This window comes from Crotalus tigris, unplaced genomic scaffold (genome assembly GCF_016545835.1).
Source record: "Crotalus tigris isolate CLP2741 ecotype Arizona unplaced genomic scaffold, ASM1654583v1 scf7180000017639.5415321, whole genome shotgun sequence".
In the NCBI taxonomy this organism is placed as follows: Eukaryota; Metazoa; Chordata; class Lepidosauria; order Squamata; family Viperidae; genus Crotalus; species Crotalus tigris.
Genome location: NW_024096532.1, coordinates 3,235,781 through 3,257,918, shown reverse-complemented (window position 1 = coordinate 3,257,918; position 22,138 = coordinate 3,235,781). Strand labels below are relative to the sequence as shown.

Genomic DNA, 22,138 nt, shown 5'->3' with positions numbered 1-22,138 from the left:
AGTGTGACTGTTTGAGGTTGTGGACAGGTGTCTTTTATACTGATAACAAGTTCAAACAGGTGCCATTAATACAGGTAATGAGTGGAGTACACTCTTAAAGAAGAAGTTACAGGTCTGTGAGAGCCAGAAATCATGCTTGTTTGTAGGTGACCAAATACTTATTTTCCACCATAATTTGCAAATAAATTCTTTCCAAATCAAACAATGTGATTGTCTGGATTTGTTTTCTCATTTTGTCTCTCATAGTTGAGGTCTACCTATGATGACAATTACAGGCCTCTCTCATCTTTTTAAGTGGGAGAACTTGCACAATTGGTGGCTGACTAAATACTTTTTTGCCCCACTGTATGTCTAGTCTAGTGAAAAGGACTAGGGGATGATATGATACACGTATTCCAATATCTAAGGGGCTGCTACAAAGAACCTATTCTCCAAAGCACCTGAAGGCAGGACAAGAAGCAATGGATGAAAACCAATCAAGGAGAGAAGCAACCTGGAACTAAGGAGAAATTTTTCTGATACTTAGAACAATTAATCAGTGGACTGACAGGTCTCCAGAAGTTGTAGGTGCTCCAACACCAGAGGTTTTTAAGAAGAGATTGGACAACGATTTGTCTGAAATAGTATAGGGTTTCCTGCCTGAACAGGGGGTTTGACTAGAAGACCTCCAAGGTCCCTTCCATTGTTCTGTTCTGTTCTGAATATGGCCTGATCCATTATTTAATCATTTATCTCTTCTGTCACACTAAAAATAGCAATTCACTAGCAACTATGAAAGGCTTCTTGATATAACATCTAATATCAGGATTGTACATTATTCATCTTGGCATTTAGAGTTAATCTGGAATGTTTTAAACATGTTCCAGCATGACTAGCTCAGGGACTTGAATTGGCTTCAATCTACTTTTTCAGCACTCTTAGCCAACTTCTCATCCCAAAAAGGCAATAGCGAAGACATACAGGCATGTAGCTGGCATTGATGTAGTCTGAAGAGGGGTCTTCTGGCTTGAGAGTGAGCTGGACTCGTGCATGGTCATCTGTGGAGAAAGAACCAAAAATGGCACTCAGGAGAAGATTGAGAGCAAAAGAATAGCACTGGAGATCAGAAACACATAGGACTTCAGTCTTTCCGGTTGAAATCCAGCATTGTCTCCATTATATTATCTTGACCCAGAATTCTAGATAAAAATCGGTGATTCTCAAGCACTAGTGTAAAGCATTAAAGTGTCCTCTGTGGAATGGTGACTGTTGAGTTGCACCAAAAACAATTAGACTTGAATCAGACTTCTACAGCGGGATGTTCAAAGTTCAAGCAGGATCTTTTACATTAAGTGTAATGGGTGAAATTCCAGAACGAAAATATAAGCAAAGCTTGCCAAACACAGCTTTTGGAATGCTTTTCAATTCCTTTACCATTACTGGCCAAAAGAGGCACCTGTATTTTCTTCTAGGTAATGATATACAACATGCCCTCTATCCAGCTAGTGAAAAAGAAAACTCCTAGGACATTATTTTACCAAGAGTATAAACTTTACTGAATAAACCATTTTGGCACAATCAAAGCGAAACCAGCTCTGGGTTTCCCGCACAAAAGCTAGCATAGTTAATTCCCCCTTTTCCCTATGGGCCACCCACAATCCATTATGTCCACCAATCACTTCTTTCCATATTGTTATGGGAACCAGCAGCCACGCTAATCCACCTGCTCAAAATCTCCTTGGGTTGGAGCATTGTCTGACTGGAACCGGTGATGCCCAGATGCAATTCCCTCTACCCTTGCATTCCATCCCACCTCCTCCCTTTCCTTTGTCAAGCTGTGAGCAAAACAGAATATAGGTGAGAGTGCAAATCAGTCTTGACAGTGTGTATGTGTCAGAGATGTCTACAGGATGGTCAAAAATATCAGGCTGGGGGACAGGGCTTGGATCACACAACTGCCAGTTTGACTTTTTGACCCTTTGGAGATGCCCCTGGAGTGTGTTGAGTTTCTGTCTTCCCCCTTTGGTGTGTGTGTGTGTGTGTGTGTGTGTGTATGTGTGTGTGTGTGCGTGTCTATGTATGGTGGAATGTAGTCTGGAGTCCTAGGAGGGAAAGGCTGTTTCCAGAGGATAAAGAATCAGTGAAGCTTGGAATATCTAATAGGCAGGAAGTGGGCAAAGATGAAGCCTCCCTAGCAGTTTACAGAATATATCTAAGGTTATGCATATTGTTGTTTTAATATGGCAAGATTCTGTCTGTTGGCTAACAACAATAAATAGCGATAGCACTTAGATTTACATACTGCTCCATAGTGCTTTACAGCAGTCTCTGAGTGATTTACAATGTCAGCCTATTGGCCCCAACAATCTGGGTCCTCCTTTGGCCAATCTCAGAAGAATGAAAGGCTGAGTCAACCTTGAGCCCATCAGGATCAAACTCTAGACTGTGGGCATAGTTAGCCCGCAATACTGCATTCTAGCCCCTGTCCTACCAGGGTTTTATATGCCACTAGTATAAAGATACTCCTCAAAAGCAATTCAATGTGTCATTATTTGTTTATGGGGTCTGACATTGTGTTTGTGTAATAGTGCACAGGGAAGCATAGGGCAGACTGCATATAACCTATTCTGGGTCTTCTAAGCAGGAGGGAGGAGGGCTTAGAATGGAAACTATTCATTCGTTCAATTTGAGGCCATTGGGCAGCTCACAATTCACAGTTCAAGAGGCTGCTTGACTGTATCTCCCCCAAAGATGCTTTCAGTAGTCCATGGCCCCTTTAAGCCCAGTTTTAAACTCAATCCTTCTTTTGCTGACTTCATCCTCCACCCCAGACTGGATCTCATTCTGATCATTTTCCTGCAGATGGACAGAAAGAACCCCTTCCAATGGGTTCATTCCGATGAGTTGGAAAGAATAAAATAATGAAAAGGCTCGCAAGGTAAGGAAACGGAACTTACATGGCAGAACGTTGCTATAGCGATTCTTAGCTTGATTTTCATGCTGCTGGGCGACACTCTGGAGCTGATCTGTCCCCGTGTCCTGCAGTTGCTATTATGTAGACAAGGAAAGAAGAAATATTGACTCAGTAAAGCAGGGCACAGAGGGCTTCCAAAATAAGACAAAGCAAAAGCAAATAGCGAAAACAAGCAATCAAGCAAGAGTGTTACTATCTTGGAAATCGTCTTCCTTTAAATAACAGAATAACAGAATTGGAAGGGATCTTGGAGGTCTTCTAGTCCAACCTCCTGATCAAGCAGGAGACCTGTCCAATCCCTTCTTAAAAGCCTCCAGTATTGAGGCACCCACTACTTCTGAAGGCAAGTTGTTTCACTGATTGATTGTTCTTACTGTCAGGAAGTTTCTCCTTAGTTCTAGGTGGCTTCTCTTTTTGTTCAGTTTCCATCTGTTGCTTCTTGTCCTGCCTTCAGGCGCTTTGGAGAATAGGTTGACTCCCTCTTCTTTGTGGCAGCCCCTCAAATATTGGAACACTGCTATCATGTCACCCCAGTTCTTCTTTTCACTAGGCTAGACATACACAATTCCTGCAAACATTCTTCATATGTTTTAGCCTCCAGCTCTACCCCCCTCAATCATCTTTATTGCTCTGTCTTCACTTTTTCCAGTGTCTCAACATTTTTTGATATTGTGGTGACCAAAACTTGATGCAGTATTCCAAGTGTGGTCTTACCAGGTGTTATAAAGCGATAGTATCACTTCTTGTAATCTTGATTCTATCCCTGCCTTTGCTCCTTGTTCTCAACCTTTTTCCAATGTGTCTGTTTAGAATAAGTCCCACGAGGTATATTGACATTTAATGCTAACAGGATGAGGATAGACATCTTCCCGACCAGTTGCTCTGCAGTTGTGTTAAGTTACAAGTCCCAACATCCTCAGCCATCGTGCCTTGGGATTGATGCTCACATCACTAATTGAAGATGTAGAGATTTCTTAAAAATTGGAGAGGTCCGAGGCTATTTTATTTGAAATCCACCCACAACAACTCCGTTCCTTTGCATCCTAGATCAAAGGAACTTTAGGTAGTCCTCAACTTACAAGAGTTCCTTTAGTAACCGCTGAAAGTTACAACGGCACTGAAAAATGTGACTTATGACCGTTTTTCATAGTTACGACCTTTGCAGCATCCCCCTGGCCACGTGATCACAATTCAGACCCTGGGCAACTGGAGTGCATTTTGCCCCAGGGTCATGTGATCATCACCTTTTGTGACCTTGTGAGAAGCCAAGTCAGTGGGGAAGCCAGATTCACTTAATAACCAGGTTGCTAACTTATCAATGGCAGTGATCCACTTAACAACAGTGGCAAGAAAAATTGTAAAATGGGGCAAAACTCAACAAATGTCTCACTTAACAACAGAAATTGTGGGCTCAATTGTAGTCGTAAGTCTACATATACTTTTTGTCCACCAAAGTCAATGATTCATACACGAAAATTGGTGGAGAAACACAAAATACTGAAAATTGATTTCCTTGAATGAAATTCTGAACCATATTTTGATTGGGATCCAGCTCATGTGTGGAGCTGGACAATCCCTTCCTCACCCTCAACCCATGCTCCCTCTGGAAAAAAAAACGCCTTCCCTGAGTGAACCTGTTAAGTGAAGTCAGACTGATAACATCTGGGAATCCATCATTCACACCAAAAGTTTGCCTTATGACAGACAAACCAGGCATTTCAGCAGATATGGTGAAAAGGGTATACAAGAATACAACACAGTACAGAGGACCATTGAGCTATGATGCTGTTGCCAAATCTTCCCCATGGCAGCCACAAGATGAGTGGGCTTAAAGCATTGCTATTGCTGAGGATTCCTAAAATCCATAAATGTGAAAGGTAGTGGGAGAAGGCTAATGGGCGTTTTCATCTGGATAGCTAAGAAAATCTGTTGCTTAGTATCTGTTTATTTAAAACGTGCCTTTCTGAAGCTTCTGAGGTCTTTAAAAAGAAAACCAGCTATTATGCCAGAATTTTTAACAACCGTCAAAAATGGAAAACGACTCTTTTCCAAACATCATTTTTGCAGATTTCTCTTTAATAAGATTTATTGAGATGAATAAGATGAAGTTATAAACATTCCAGCAATTTGAATGGCTGATAATGGGGATATTTACAGTGGATTGCTTATATAACAAACTCCTGAGTTTTTATCAGTCTGGAAATTCTTATACACAGCAAGAACAGAGATGCTAACAAATGGAAGAAAACTGAGGACATATTAATATAAAAAGCTGAATATGATATGGGACAGTTGAGATATGGAGCACTCCTTTTTAACAAATATATTTCAAGGTAGGATGAGGAAAGAGATCAATAAGATTAGAGCTTACTATGAAAATTGATGTTTACTTGTTCATATTTGCAATGCGTGACTCAAATCCAATTGAACCAAGTGGAAATTCAAGCTTTGCAGAAGTAAAATTGAAACCACAATAGTTTCTAAGAACAGTGAATGCGGTGATTGCAAGTTAATTTAGGAAGTATCAACAACTCAGGTGCTAACACTTGCTTTGCCTACTCTTTCTGCATAACTGATGTTGGCACTGTTGGGAACAATGTATTTATAGATATTTCACAAAGTTATGAAGACAAACAAGAAATAGCTAGGTGGGGATCTGCAAACTCCCCCTCCCTCCAAGGAAAGCAGATTGCCGGTGTAATCAAAGAATGCTTCCAATCGGGAACATATATAAATAAATATACAGGTAGTCCTTGACTTACGACCATAATAGAGCCCAAAATTTCTGTTGCTAAGGGAGACATTTGTTAAGTGAGTTTTGCCCCATTTTAAACCTCTCTTGCCACAATTGTTAAGTCACTGCAGTTGTTAACTTAGTGAATCTGGCTTCCCTGCTGATTTTATTTGTCAGAAGATCGCAAAAGGTGATCACATGATCCTGAGACACTGCAAACATCATAAATATGATCCAGTTGCCTGGATTTTGATCACATGACCATGGGGATGTTGCAATGGCCGCAAGTGTGAAAAATGGTCACAAGTCACTTTTGTTTTTGTGCCATTGTAGCTTTGAATGGTCATTAAATGAACTGTTGTAAGTCAAGGGCAACCTGTATAATTCAAATATTACATCATGCTGGGCTAGCTTTCCCTCATCTAGCTTTCCCTCCCCCCCCCCTTGGCATACCTCAGGATATGAGATTCCCCAAAGGCATAGTCATTCTTTTGGGGAAGTCTAGGAGTTGCAGACTCTATCCTCCTGGGGAATGTCAGGTTAATAGTACTCCAGGCAGTGCTTTCTTGCCATTGTCTTGAGGGAGACCATAGAAATCTAAATCTATTATTTGAAGACCAGTGGGGGAAGTTTAGATCTTGTGGAGATTGTCAGTCATCCTGGTCGTAATTGTCTCAAAGGTGCTTTTTTTTTCCCCTTCAAAAGCCAGCTGGACTTTTTTTTTCTTGAGGAAGAAGAAGAATGCAGTCCTTGCAGCAGCCCCAAGAAGATTCCACATCCATTTGTACTCTGATTCAAGTGATCCTGAGGCATAGATAAACCCCCAAGTGGCCTCAATAACTCTCAGAGAGAGTGCTAATGATCAGATTACTGCAAAGAAAAAAAATCCTTGTATTCTCTCCCCCCCATCCTATCAGAACCTATCCTTCCATCCCCACCACCACCATCAGAACTGATGAACCTTCTTGGATAAGAAGTGAAATGTTTTCTTCTTCCTCCTCCTCAATGAAAATAATGGAATAACGGAACAACAGAGTTGGAAGGGACCTTGGAGGTCTTCTAGTCCACCTCAAGCAGAAAACTTTATATCATTTCAAACAAATGGTTGTCCAATCTCTTCTTAAAAACCTCCAGTCTTGGAGCATCTACAACTTCGGTTGTTCCACTCTTTAATTGTTCTCACTCTCAGGAAATTTCTCCTTACTTCTAGGTTGGTTCTCTCCTTGATTAGTTTCCATTCATTGCTTCTTGTCCTGCCCTCAGGTGCTTTGGAGAACAGGTTGATGCCCTCTTCTTTGTAGCAGCCCTTTAGATAATGGAACACGTGTATCATGTTATCCCTAGTCCTTTTCACTAGACTAGACATATCCAATCCCAGCAAACATTCTTCATATATTTTAGCCTCCAACCCCCTGATCGTCTTTATTGCTCTTCTCTTCAGATGCTTTGAAGAATGGGTTGACCTATTCTTTGATATTGGAACAGTGCAAACAACAACAGCAACCCCAGTTCAGTTGCCTTTTAAAGAAAAAAAAATACCTTCCTTTGAAAGAAGTTTAGATGTTCTTCTATGGGACATCCCGGTGAGTATTTGAAGAACGTAATTAGAGCTCCTGTTCCAATTTCTTTGATTCTGTGGGGGCTCAGAACTTGACACTGTAGGCAAAGTGGAGTCTAACCAATGTAGACCACACTGGAACATACAATCCTTTTTTAGAGAACTTGCACATTCATGCAGAATAAAAGGATGGCTTAAAATGGAAAATGTAGGGAGTCTCCCTTGGGCAACATTATCACTGAAGGGAGAACTGTCACCGTGACATGACATTTTCTGTGCAAAGTCTCAAGGCAAGAACTAAAACACATAATTTTTTTTTAAAAAAAGAGAAAATGGGAGGGGAAAAAACTCTAATGGTAAATATCACTGATTCAATGTCAGTGCACTTTATTTTTCTAATGTTTTGCAATAGCACAACAGTGAGCAACAGGAATTGAATCCATTTTTTATATTGCATCCATTTATATGCATTAAGATATATGGACCATAGAGCAATAGCAGCATTTGTGGTGGACCTTGGAGGTCATCTAGTCCAACCCCCTGCTCAGGCAGGAAACATTATACCATTTCAGACAAATGGCTGTCCACTCTGTTCTTAAAAAGTTACAGTGTTGGAGCAATCACAACTTCTGGAGGCAGATTGTTTCACTGATTAATTGTTCTCACTGTCAGGAAATTTCTCCTTAGTTCTAGGTTACTTCTCTCTTTGATTAGTTTCCATCCGTTGCTTCTTGTCCTGTCTTGTCTTGTCTTGTCCAGCTTTTCTCCAGAAATGTTTGATCAAAAGGGATGTCTGATCCATTGAAATTCCTTTAGACACTCACCCATATACAAAGAGAAAGCTCAGTGGAGCAAAATCTTTGTTTCCCAGAATGCTTTGTCCTGGGAGGCAAACCAACAGCCCAGGAGCCTCGACTGTCAATGCTGGGAATCATTGGATTTGGGGCGCTGCAGACAGAGTGGTTTCTAAGCTCTGCCTAGAGACACGGGATTTGGATGATGGGTTCTTCTCTATGCCAGTCATGTGATTCTCTACTGAACTACGAACCCTGCCTCCAACTTCATACCTGGTATTCAACAGCAAAGCCGAAGGCGCTGTCTGACAGCTTCTCGTAGCAATGGCGTGGGAAAGCCGACACAGGTACTGCACCAAGGACTCTGTGACAGATAAAAAGTAGAGAAATTGGATTGTTTCAATACCAAAGGGTGCAGGCTGGGTGACGTTACTCCAAGTAGCTTGGTGGGAATCCTTCAAGGCAGGCCAGATTAGGAAACCAATGACCTGTAGGTCGCTATTCCTTTTATTGTAAAGCTGTATCTTGCATTACCGAATCTTGCAAGTCTGAATGGGCTTCTCTGCACCCACTTTATTTTCACCTCAACTAGGGGGGGGGCTTGTTTGAGACCATTTTTTTTCTTGGCCTGGGCTTAACCCCCTTTTATCTGCCCATTGCCTTAGTAGCAACTCTTCTCCTGTCCTTCAAGGCCATTCCTTCATCTCCCTACTTCTGGCCTACATCGCACCTCTCTCTCCCTCTCTCCCTCCCCCCTCTCTCCTTCCCTCCCTCCCCTCCTCTTTCTCTCCCTCCCTCCCTCCCATTCTCTTTCTCCTTCTCTCCTTCCCTCCCTCTCTCTCTCTCTCTCTCTCTTCCCTCTCTCCCTCACCCTCCCTCCCTCGCTCACTCTTTCCCTCTCCCTCTGTCTTTCTCCCTCTCCCTCTCTCTCCTTTCCTGCCTCCCTCTCCCTTTCTCCCTCCCTCTGTCTCCCTCTCCCCCCTCTTCTCTCCCTCCCTCCCTCCCTTCTACTTCTAATCCTAGGGAGTGCTTGCCTTCATCATTGCTTGGCTTCAAACAAGATAATATGGTGCTTCTCTTCTAAAAATCTTAAAATTTATTCTCACCCAGACAATCCCACGTCTGGATTCTGCTCCTCCGAGGCATCTGCCCTTCTGAAAGCAAAGGATGAAAATTGGAAGTGACACTTGGGCAGCATTTGTTAGTGCTTCCATCCTCATCGGTACAGAGAATGCCAAACAGGACACTGTTGAACTGAAGCCAACAATGCAAGACCCATTTCCAGAAACTCTGGAACTCAGTTGTCCATCAGCATGACCCGTGCATTACTCAAATTCCAAGATGCTCTCCGCACTTGGTTGTTTTCTTGCAGACATTTCATTACTCAACTAGGTAACATCATCAGTACTAGTGGTGCTAGCTAGTTCAGGATGTTACCTAGTTGGATACTGAAATGCCTGCAGAGCACCAAAAACCCTTCAGAGAGCAATCCCAGGGTTCAACTCTGAGCTACCAATATTCTCTTCTATTGGTGTTCACAATCTCAAACAAGCTTACCTTGGTCTCCTGAAATAAAAGAACAGGAAGCAAAGGATGATGAACAGAAGCAGCACCGCAAAAAGGGATCCAAGCAGAGCCACTGAACACAGAAAGAAAACATAAGATCTTTGGACAAACAATTGGGGCCAAAAATGTGTGAAACAATTGGTACCCTCCGAATGGAATGGGCTTTTTCAGAAACCATTAATTCATTTGCTGTGGCCCAACTACAGGATTAACACATAATTTACACTGAGATGGTCTTAGATCTCACCTGTAGTATTGATGGAGCACTCCACAGTGTCTGAGACTGCATATTGGTTGTACCAAAAAGTTTTTATTTTAATTTGGTAGACTTTGGCAGGCTGAAGTTCTTGAATCACCACTGATTCGCTGCAATTTGGCTCATTTTTCCAGGCTTTATCTGACACGAGGACCACAATTTTACTAACAGGGCTCGCTGGACATGTCCAGGATAATTTCAGACTCCAGCTATCTTGCAAAGGGAGGCATATCAAATCACTTACTTGTTCTGGCTCTGTACAAGCAAGAAGGAAAGAGGGTTAGGCAGGGGCCTTCTCACAACCTCACCAGCTCATTCTACCAACTTTATCCACCCCAGTGTGTCTAGAGGGCTGCTCCCATCAGAGAAAATGAAGCAGTCACCTTGAGAAAATTGCAAAAAAAAAAAAAAAAAAAAAGGAGCCAAGCTCCCACCAGCTTCCCTTTTGATTAGAGCTACATTTGGCCTGTGAAACTCCATTTCACTATTACATGGTAGCTAATGTGTCTCTGCTGCCAACTGGTGGAGATCAGGAGTTTCCAAGCAAGCTGTGATAGCCCTCCTCTTGATCAATCATATCAACCATGTCTCCTGGGCTGCTCCTAGGTGCTCACTTTCCTTAAATACTTCCGTCCCTTCTCCTTCTCTATGCAAACACCTAGCTTTCTGGGGAAGGCTTTAATGTTGGGAAAGGTGGAAAGAAAGAGGACAGGATGATGAACAACAAGGTGGGTGGACTCTGTTATAGTGGTGAGGGGTGCACCATTGGAAGACCTGAAAGACTAGGTGATAGGGATAGACATCATGGGCAAAATCTATCTAGGTGGTCACTAGGAGTCAAAAACCTGATGGTACAAAATCAATCAATCATTTGTTGGGCTAGGTAGCCCTCCCATTTGTTTCCTTTCTACCTAATGTTGCTTCCTATTCTATATGCAGCCTTCTGTAGGTTGGCAGCTCTCAAGTGTACATTAAGCTTAATGGTCAATTCAGGTAAAGGGTGGAACAATTGTCTTCTTCCAGTTATAATCTGAGAACAACCAGAAAAAGTCTTCTACATTGATGCAGAATGACAGGATATGCCCAGCCATAACTGTGAGCTTCCCCCATTCAGGCAGGGGTTACCATTGCTTAGCGGTCAAGCTTTCTTGCATGTCGAACATGCCTGCTTCAAATTCCCAAACATCTAGTTCTCTCTCAAATTTTGCTCTCTTCTGCACTTCACTAGTGGGGGGAGAGAAATTGGAGGTGGACAGTTCAGGGCTGGCTTTAGTATCAGGCAAAATGAAGGAAGATCTCAGGTGCAGAAAAACTCCAGTGACAGAGGAGAAAATTGTATCACAGGTCTTGCCCACCCACTGATGTCTGAGACTGCATATTGGATGCACCAAAAAGTTTTTGTTTTAATTTGGTAGACTTTGGCAGGCTGAAGTTCTTGAGTCACCATTGATTCGCTGCAATTCGGCTCATTTTTCCAGGCTTGATCTGACACGAGGACCACAATTTTACTAACAGCGCTTGCTGGACATATCCGCTGACTGTACTAAATTAAAATTCAATCACCAGCCTAGTTGCTTATGCTCCAGGAACTGGTCTTATCATTTTAGCTCAAGGCTTGAGGGAAGACATTGTGGGCCAGCTCTGAAGTCAGATTGTCATAGGCAAAATCTATCTATGTACAGGTACTCCTTGACTTATGAGCACAGCTGAGCCCCAGAATTTTGTTGCTAGATAAGATGGCTGTTAAGCAAGTTTTGCCCCATTTTACTACCTGTTTAACAACTGCAGTGAATCACTGCAGTTGTTCAGTTAGTAACAGGGCTGTTAAGTGAATATGGCTTCCCCATTGACTTTGCCTGTCAGAAAGTCACAAAAGGAGAGCACGTGAACCCAGGATGCTGCAACCGTCATAAATATGAACCTGTTGCCAAGCATCTGAATTTTGATCACATGACCATGGGGAAGCTGCAACAGTCGTAAGTGTGAAAAATGATCATAAGTCACTTTTTTCAGTGAAGTAACTTCGAACGGTCATTAAATGAACTGTTGTAAGTTGAGGGCTATCTGTAGTAGGAGTAAAAAAATAACTTGATGGCACATAGTCAATTGATCATTCGTAGCCTAATTCTTTCCATAAATCTAGTATTCTTTATAAAGGTTGGTTGCTCCCCCCTTCTCTAGCTCCTATTTTCTCTGTAAAATGAGAATTAAGTACTTGTGGCCTCGTGCTGCTGTAGGCCAATGCTGTCTCTGGACAGGGAACCATTTCCAGCTGTGCTGAAGAGAGTGAAGGTATAATTGGTGCTGGGAGTGAGACCATGCAGGACAGCTTGGTTCAAAGGCTTGGGGTATGTTTCGTTTCCTCTGGATCCATCTGAAGGGCTCCACTGGAGTCGGATGGCACTGAATGGCGAGTTTGGGTTCACCCAGGCAAAATGAACGGTGGTTTGATTGATCATCTGGATGTGGAAATGGGTCGGGGACAATGGGGCTGAAAGAGAGAGGTAGAGTGTTAGAACAGCAATCCCAGAAAACAACAGCCCTGGTTGTGTTTGAGAGGCAGTTTGGTCTAGTGTAAGGATAGGCAACCTTGGCTCTTTTATGACTCATGGACTTCAACTCCCAGAATCCCTGAACCAGCCATGCTGAGGGAAAAGGGAGGTTTCCAAGCTGAGCCACGCTGGCTCAGGAATTCTGGGAGTTTAAGTCTCCGAGTCATAAAAGAGCCAAGGTTGCCTACCCCTGGTCTAGTGTAAGGATAGGCAATCTTGGCTCTTTTATGATTCATGGACTTCAACTCCCAGAATTCCTGAGTCAGCTATGCTGAGTCATAAAAGTCCATGAGTCATAAAAGAGCCAAGGATGCCTACCCCTGGTCTAGTGGTTAAAGCACCAGGCTAAAACCCAGGAGACTATGAGTTCCAATCCCTCTTTAGGCATCAAAGCCAGTTGGATGATTTTGGGCCTATCACCAGGAGACTGTGAGTTCTAGTCCCGCCTTAGGCATGAAGGCTGGCTGGGTGACTTTGGGCCTATCACCAGGAGATTGTAAGTTCTAGTCCCACCTTAGGCATGAAAGCTGGCTGGGTGACTTTGGGTCAATCACTTTCTCTCAGTACATTGCACCTGACAGGTTGATGTGGGGAAAAAGGAGGCGGAAGGGGTATAAGTTAAGTTTGCTTTCTTGAATTATATATAAAAATAATAAAGGGGGATTAAAAAGGAACAAAATAAAATATAAAATGGAGAGCTCTCTTTTAAAGGCATTTTTGGTTTCCTGCTTTCTTTATGCATGAGGAGACAGCTCCCATCATTCCCAGCCACTGGTTGCACATGCTGGGGATAATGACAGTTGCATCTGACATAACTTGCATCCACCCAACAGGTGGGAAAAGGCCTGTTGATATGAAGGACTTGGAAATGAGAAACAAATCTAAACTGAAGGCTGGGAAGCCTCTAGAATTCCTTCATTTATATACAAAAGCACATTTTGTGTAGTGCTTGAGCATCCACAACCACCCTGTGAGAAGGGCCAGATAGAGCAAGGTCTCTCAGAAAGATTCACGGCTGAGCAAGGAAATCTAGCTCCCTTCAGTGCTAAGATGACAATCAAACAAGGTTCCTGAACCTTTTTTAGAGTTGCACTCACACGTTAGAGTCCACAGCTTTGTGGCTTCGCTCAAAATCTCACTGAATTCTGAGATCACCCTCACCAGGTACACAAGTCCTGGCTTCAAACTGCAAATGGTGTAATTGAAACCCAGAATGGAGTAGTTGCCCACTTGTGTCCCGTCTTCTCTCCACCAACTGATTCTGTACAAATAATCCGTTGCATTCGGGTCTTTGGGAGGATTCCAGGCAATGGAAAGGTAATAAGGACTGTAACTTTCCACAGTGATCTTCTCAGGGCTGTTGGGAGCTGAGGGAAGAGCAGATTTCGTTAGCCTGGTGTCCCAATATCAGGAAGTCAAATATCGTTACAACTCATAAAAGATTTTGGCTCATTCAAGTCTCTGTTGGAGTTGGTCAAAAGGATTCTGGGTGTTGAAGTCCACACATCTTAAAGTTGCCAAGGTTGAGAAATTCTGCTCTGGCCTGTTCTGTAAACATGGGGAAAAATTGGAACATTTTTTCTCTGCAATGAGCAGGGTTGCTGTTATGTCCCGAGCCTTGCAAACGGCTCGGGCGTTTGCAGGCAGTCCCGGGCAGGTGCAAAGCTGCCCGGGACCAGACAGGCTGTCGCCAGCGCCGTGCGCATGCGCGGGTGCTGGCGCGGGAAAAGTAACCCATTTACCCGGGAGTTGCCTATATAAGAGGCTGTGAGGCGTTTGGGCTGAGCTGAAGCCATCTTCCTGTAAGCTGAACGCTGAATAAAAGAAACTGAGAACTCCAGCTGCTTCTCGTGTCTGTTTTCCCGCCAAGGACGTAACACTGGCGACGAAGGTGGGATGCCTTGCACTACCTGGAAAGGAAAAAGTGTAAGCTTACCCAAGGAGTCCTGAGCGGCGGAAGAGGAACGGCGTCGACTCGGCAGCTGCCCGCCAATCCGGTGCGCATTCGGGGGTAGGCTGGCTGATAGACCCGTCTCCTGAAGATCCGAAGATGGCGAAAATCGGAAGGCTTTCGGAATTCGACGTCTCACATCCAGAGCGGTGGGAGTCCTACGTATCCAGAATGGAGAACTACTTCAAGGCAAATCAAGTGAGGGAAGATAGCTTGAAGGCGGCCACCCTGCTTTGCGTTTGCGGCCAAGACGCCTTCGAAATCGCAGAAAATCTTGTAGCACCTGTTCCAGTAGAGTCTGTAAGCTACACAGACCTGAAGAAGCTGCTGAAAGAGCACTTCCACCCCAAGGTGTCCGTTATCTCATGGCGCCACACCTTCGAGCAGAGGGATCAACGGTCCGGTGAAACAGCCAAGGAATACATCGCCGCGCTACGGAAGGCCGCCAAGCCCTGCGAGTTCAAGGACCTCGAGGAACGACTGAGGGACCGATTCGTGTGCGGGCTAAGGCATCGAGAGCTACAACAGAGACTTTTTGCCAAGGAAGAATTATCCTTCCAAGACGCCTTAAGGGAAGTCACCGCAGAAGAAGCAGCAAGCGGCGCCATCAAAAACATGCGGCCGATCAGAAACAGTGCAGAGGGTGCGTCCGTGCACCAGGAAGACGTCCGACGAAACTCCGAGGAGGATCCGGACGAGGAAGTCGACCGTCTACACCCGCGAAGGAAGAGAACCAGAAGGGAAGCTCTTCGGCTCTGCTCAAGTGCATCGGCTGTGGAGGTCGCCACAGGAGAACCGACTGCAAGTTCCGCTCCGCTACCTGCCGGGCATGCGGCAAACAAGGGCATATTGCAGCTGTGTGTCTGAGCCGACGAAAGGCACAACCCCAAGAAGAACGCCTGAAAGGTACCAGATTCCCCAGCCAGAATAGGGTAGGGTTTTGCGCTTCGCGAAGAAGCATCTGTAGAACAGGCACACACAAGCCCATGAAGAAAAAGCTGTCACTCAACGTGAAGCTACAAGGGGTTCCATTATCTATGGAACTAGACACAGGGTCTGCCCTGTCCATCATTTCATTGCATACATTTAGGAAGATTTGTTCCAGTAGTGGGTCTAAGGCCAAGTTAAGGCCTTCTGATATTGTATTAACAGATTTTCAGAACTCAAGAGTGTGTGTTAAGGGGGAGGCCACCCTTAACGTGCAATACAAGAGCTTTGAAGGTCCACTAGACTTATTAGTAGTAGGGGGTGAACGAACGAGTCTCATAGGACTCGATTGGTTTGAGGCCCTGGGGATACACGTCACAGGACTCAACAGCTTACAAACACTCGACCTACAGGAAGTCTGCAAAGAATTTGCAGATGTTTTCAGCCCCCAGCTGGGCACATTCAAAGGACCACCTGTGTCCTTAAAGCTAGACCCCACTGTCACTCCCATTAGGATTAAAGCAAGAAGGGTCCCTTTTGCTTTAAAAAGTAAGATTGACACTGAATTAGACAAACTAATCCAACAAGGGAATCCTAGAACCTGTTGATTCCAGCCCGTGGGAGACCCCCATTGTCACGCCTCTAAAGGCAAATGGGGACATTCGCATTTGTGCTGATTACAAATGCACACTCAATAAGGCATTGCAGCAACATGCCTATCCTGTTCCTGTGGTCAGTCACATCCTGGCCTCTCTCAAGGGGGGGCGTGTTTTTGCAAAGCTTGACCTAGCTCAAGCATATCAACAGCTGCCTGTTGATAATGATGCTGCCATAGCTCAGACTATTGTGACCCACAGGGGAGCCTTTAAGGTAAAAAGGCTGCAGTTTGGAGTGAATGTCGCTCCTGGGATTTTCCAAAGCGTAATGGAAAACACACTACGAGGTATACCAGGGGTCTGCCCCTACTTTGACGATGTCTTGATTGCAGGAGACTCCACACACATTCTAGCTGAAAGACTTAGGGCTGTCCTGTTAAGATTCAGGGAATCAGGCCTCAAGCTCAGAAAAGACAAATGCAAGATCGGGGTGCCTTCTACTGAATTTCTGGGATTCAAAATTGATGCTGCTGGGATTCATCCTGCTGAATCCAAACTAACTGCTATTTTAGAAGCACCCAGGCCAAAGTCTAAGGCCGAACTTCAGGCCTTCTTAGGCCTCCTGAATTTCTACAATTCTTTTCTTCCACATAAAGCTAGTGTAGCTGAGCCTCTTCACAGGCTACTAGACAAACAAGCTGTGTGGCTGTGGTCACAAGCACATGAGGCTTGCTTTAAAGAAGTCAAGGCCTTGCTCACTTCTAACAGTGTTCTTGCACATTTCAACGAGTCTCTTCCTGTGTGCATCGCTTGTGATGCATCCCCCTACGGGGTTGGAGCTGTCCTGAGTCACCTCAGGTCTGATGGAACTCAGGTTCCTATTGCATACTACTCCAGAACATTGTCTTCTGCCGAGCGCAACTACGCTCAGATAGACAGGGAGGCTCTGGCTGTTGTTGCTGGAATTAAAAAATTCCACGATTTTCTATATGGCAGGCATTTCACGGTCTTCACTGACCATAAGCCTCTGCTGGGACTGTTTACCACACGTAAGCAGACTCCCCACATCATTTCCCCTAGAATGCTTAGGTGGTCTATTTTTTTGTCTGCATATGATTTTTCATTACTCCACAAGCCTGGGAAAGAAATGGGCCATGCTGATGGCCTCAGTAGGTTGCCTCTGCCAGTAGTAGAAGCTGACCCCGCGCCAGCTGTCAACATTCTATCAATCCAAGCCTTACCCGAGCTTCCTCTTAGTGCCAGGGATGTTACCGCTGAAACAGGTACAGATCACACACTTTTCGTGTCCGCTCCTGGGTCCTGTCCGGGTGGCCTGAGCACTGCCCTAGTCCTGAGTTTCAGAGTTTCTGGTCCAAAAGGAACGAATTGTCCCTTTCTCAGGGTTGTTTGCTTTGGGGAAACAGAGTTGTCATTCCCACCTCAATGAGGGCTAGGGTCTTAGAATCCCTCCACGAGGGTCATCCTGGCATTGTTCGTATGAAGGCTCTTGCACGCAGCCACTTGTGGTGGCCTGCTTTAGATAAAGATATTGAGGCTAAGGTACACGCATGCCACATGTGCCAACGATCTCGCCCAGAGATGCCCCAAGCTCCTGTGCATAAATGGGAGGAAACACAGTCCCCATGGTCTAGGGTGCACATTGACTACGCTGGGCCCTTTCAGGGCCAGTTCTTCTTGGTCCTTGTTGACAGCCATTCAAAATGGCTTGAGGTTGTGCCTGTCTCGACCACCACCACTGCAAAGACTATTCAGGTACTGAGGGGGATTTTTGCTGCACACGGGCTGCCAGATGTCATTGTGTCTGACAACGGCCCTCAATTCACCTCCTCCGAATTCCAAGCTTTCTTACAGGCAAACCTGATTCGTCATGCCACATCTGCGCCTTTTCACCCCATCCACCAACGGTATGGCTGAACGCATGGTGCGCATCGCAAAGGACGCCTTGAAGAGACTCACCTACGGGGACTGGCATCACAGGTTGGCTGACTTTCTCCTTTCTTATCGCACCACACCGTCCACTTCTACAGGGAGAAGTCCAGCTGAACTTCGTTGGGGGCGCCAACTTACTACGAGACTTGACCGGTTGCATCCGGACAGACTGCCTTCATCTACCTCACATCCTAGGGCACCTAGACAACTACTTGTGGGTGCCCCGGTTTGGGCTCGCAATTACGGGCCTGGTCATACATGGGTCCCCGCTTCTGTGTCCAGGATCACAGGTCCTCTCTCCTACGAGGTTGCCCTGGACAACGGTCGTGTCCTGCGTCGGCACATCGACCAACTCCGCTCTAGGCGGGACTTTTCTGCTGAAACTCCTGGGTCTTTTCCAGGGGGGGAGGGGGACCCTTTGGAGCAAAGGGAAGGGCAAGAGCTACTGCCCATCGCCACTGAGGGAGCCACAAACGGCTCGTCCCAAGATTCTGCAATTGCTCCGAAAAGGAAGTCTTGGAGCTTACCCACACAACAGGCACTCACGCCTACTCCAGCCAGGGAGTTACCCCGGGGGCATACTCACTTTCCACACACAGCACACAGCACTCCAGCAACGGAGGATACCCGGGGGCATCCCAACAAATCATTCCCCGCAAGAGAGCTGGCACACAATGCCCAAGGTTGGCCTGACCTTACCCCAAATCCTACAGGGGGTCAAACATACACAGAGCTAGTCGAGGAACCAAGTCCCGACTACAACACCCCTAGCACAAATCAGGGGACACCTGAGTTTTGGGAGAGTACAGAAACCCACACGAGCCCAAACACAGAATGGGGTTCAGGGAATAGACAGCCTCCTGACAGGTCTTGGACTGACCTAGGGGGTTCTACAGAGACGCCCAGCAGTGGCTATCACTTCAAGGGGCCTGAGGGTCTACAGCTAGGTAGGACAACCAGGTCACAAAGCAACAGAAGCCCTGGCCTGACGAGCCCGGTGGGCAAGCAAGCAGGCCAGGCATCGGGGCACAGTCCTTGGAAGACACCAGGGCACAGTAGAGAGAACAGGCTCATGCCTCCCTCCAGTCAGGGGACTTATGCCAGTAACCCAGAGCTAAGAAGGTCACAGAGAGCAAAGAAATCTCCTAAGTACCTAGAAGATTACATAACATTGTTGGCAAGACAGAAGCCAGTAAACAGTGGGAACACTGGGGAGCAAATTGTCGTGTAAAATAAATGTTGTATGTTGATAGTAGTTTTAGCCCGGGGGAAAGGGGTGTTATGTCCCGAGCCTTGCAAACGGCTCGGGCGTTTGCAGGCAGTCCCGGGCAGGTGCAAAGCTGCCCGGGACCAGACAGGCTGTCGCCAGCGCCGTGCGCATGCGCGGGTGCTGGCGCGGGAAAAGTAACCCATTTACCCGGGAGTTGCCTATATAAGAGGCTGTGAGGCGTTTGGGCTGAGCTGAAGCCATCTTCCTGTAAGCTGAACGCTGAATAAAAGAAACTGAGAACTCCAGCTGCTTCTCGTGTCTGTTTTCCCGCCAAGGACGTAACAGTTGCCACCAATATATCTCATGCTATGGCAACCATTGGGGCCCCATTATCTGGGAAGGACCCACCAAAGCCCTCCTCTGTTATTTTGTTTCTGGCCTAGAGCTTTGAGTGTCAACCAGCAGCCATTTTGACTTTATCCTGTGTTGTTACCCCAGTGACAAATCAAATTGGTAGCTAAATCCATTACAGGTAGTCCTCATTTAACAAACACACAAATGGGACTGGCAACTCCATCTTTAAGTAAATCAGTCACTAAGAGGGAAATCATGTGATTGCAAAGGGCTTACAGCCTCACTTTGTTTATGGCTGCTAAGAAATCACTTGCGGTCATTAAGAAAGATGTTGAATGACTGTGATGGACTTATGATCTCACTTCTGCTGTCATGTGATCACGACTTGCAAGTTTACTATCTGCTTCTCACTGACTCTGCTTGTTGGAAGTTTGCAAATGGCAACTATATGATCACAGGATGCTGTGGTCATAGCTTCTGGTTTTGCATCATAGTAAAACGGATGCAGGAAGGCAGGGCTCTGCCTTCTGCACCCGATTTCACCCTGCTGGGGGCCCTAAAAAGGCCCTAAAGTAGCCACAAAGAGGCGATGAACAAGGAAGGGTGCCTCGTCGATCACGGAGAAACTGCAGTCTTGTCGTTCAATCTGAGAAAAGCCCTCCAAACTGGTAGGGGAAAGACTGGCTACATTCCTGTGGTCAGCCATTAGCTTCTGACAATAGAGGAAGAAAAGCACCAATTAATATATCATAAAGAGCATGTTTGTAACTGGGTGAGAATATTGATCCTTTCTTTACTATTTTACAATTGAATTTCCTGGGAAAGGCTCCCAAGGTTAAAAACCTCCTAATGTGAACAGAAGCGGCATTTTAATTTCTATGGGAGACAGAAATACACAATATTGAAGTAGAAGTAAAATTGATAAATTTGAGAACTGATAATTGTTAAGATTTTCTCTTTGAAAAAAGAATGTTGAGATGAAATATAAGAAATCAATCCTTTGTCTTAAGAGTGGAAAATGGATTTTGAATGACATCTAGTGGTGGATTTGAGTACAGCACTATAACTAACTTCGTGGCTGCTTGGTGACTCCTAGCTTACGGGAGAACAGTTGGCAATAAAGGAAAATATTTTGGCATACTTATCATCCTGACCTTTTTGGACTATAAACACCTACTGAGTTTGGATTTTTAATCTCAAGAGCTAGTGGGAGAGAAAGAAAAATTTGACCTTTGAGTATGTCTGGATGGGAGAGACTTTTGAGCTGTTTTCAGGAAGGTTGAATATTCTGAACACTTTGAACATTGTGAATTACAACCATGCCTGACTGATAATTTTTGGATGCCTGAGACAAAGGATCAGTATAAAATATTGCTTTTGAGACTGGACTTGTATTCTGGAACCTATTGGATTATAAAGGCTACATATAAAGACCAGAAACTTTGTTCTACTTTTACTGAGACTGGTCATATTAGAGCAGGGGTAGGCACATGGACTTCAACTCCCAGAATTCCTGAGCCAGCCATCTCCAGGAATGATGCCTCAAGAAAAAACAAACACCTTTCAGAAGGAAATATACTCTACGCTACAAAATTTACCAAAGAATTGTTGCATACAAAGAGAACATACAAATAAATCATAATGAGACTAAAAATAATCTAGGTAATATAAATGAGCAAATCTCCAAATTAAATCTACAACTAGAAAGTTGCAAGACAACAACCACAAAGTATGAAACAAAGAAACTAGAAATCAGAAGATGCAGAGGAAATGGATCTAGAGACAGAAGAGACAAAAGAAGGGAAATATAAATTACCATATACAAATAAAATATTGCAAGACTTACCCATAACAATAAAAATGCAAAAGACTTTTTTAACCCCTTAAGTCTGCAAAATACACCTGATGACAAGGGAGAAGATTTTAAAAAGGGGAACATAGAGCTGTCAGGGGAAATGTTACAATTTGGGAGACAAAAAATGAAAAGAGATATTGAGGGAGAAGGAAAGTGGAAGTTGCTTAAGGAATATAAACAGGTGGAATTCTCCCCCCCAAAAATACCCTACCTAAATTATCTTCCTCATGCCAAGCAACTTTCAAAAAAGTAGAAAGAAAATTCCTGGGCAATTCAATTGCCTTGGCTTGGAAAGCTACTTGGTAAAGAAAGAAAGTGAGAGCTAGATTTTAAAAATAGAAGATTTGACCTATTAGAGGGGGCATTATATGTTTAAATACTTGTTTGAACATGATTAAAAGAATGGATGACCCTTAGATATAATTAGACTTTTATAATGAGATATATGATTTAGAATTAAAATAGCAGTTTTTTCTTTTTTATATATAGGAAATATTGAAATAAGAGGAGGACGGGTATGAATAAAAATTTTATCTATATAAATGTAATTAATATTGAGAAAGTCATAACTGACAAAGATACTTCAAATATTGATGGGAAATCAAACTTTAACAAGAGCACGAAAAACAGGAGATTGATTTAGGAATTGATATTATTGTTATTTCCATAACATTAGTAAAATATGATGAAGATGTTTATATACATGAACAGTACCAAGAATTGTAATTATGTAATGAGAGGAAAATGGAAAAATATGGGAAGAAAGGAAGATCAGGGAAAAAATATTGGATTGTGTAATACTAAATAGATTTATATTGAAGAAGTTAATGTTAAATATTTGAACCCAGACAACATGTTGTTTACTAAGCTCTAAAGATTGTA

At 44.2% G+C, this 22,138-nt stretch overlaps 1 protein-coding gene across 13 annotated transcripts in view; it reads right to left on the bottom strand.

Moving 5' to 3' along the window:
* The window catches only part of PTPRH (protein tyrosine phosphatase receptor type H), a 60,752-nt gene that overhangs the window by 9,841 nt on the left and 28,773 nt on the right, over positions 1-22,138 (bottom strand). For 12 of the 13 annotated variants that reach the window (XR_005555734.1, XM_039335176.1, XM_039335177.1 and 9 more), the window contains 8 exons: positions 13,511-13,780; positions 12,077-12,352; positions 9,853-10,116; positions 9,597-9,678; positions 9,146-9,193; positions 8,313-8,403; positions 2,937-3,027; positions 961-1,037 (listed from right to left, as the gene is read on the bottom strand). Coding sequence is in view for 12 of the 13 variants with exons in the window: in XM_039335176.1 (XP_039191110.1) it covers positions 961-1,037; positions 2,937-3,027; positions 8,313-8,403; positions 9,146-9,193; positions 9,597-9,678; positions 9,853-10,116; positions 12,077-12,352; positions 13,511-13,780 (1,199 nt within the window). In the remaining variant the exon portion in view is untranslated. The remainder of the gene's footprint in view (positions 1-960; positions 1,038-2,936; positions 3,028-8,312; positions 8,404-9,145; positions 9,194-9,596; positions 9,679-9,852; positions 10,117-12,076; positions 12,353-13,510; positions 13,781-22,138) is intronic. The other variant, XM_039335187.1, reaches the window with a different exon arrangement.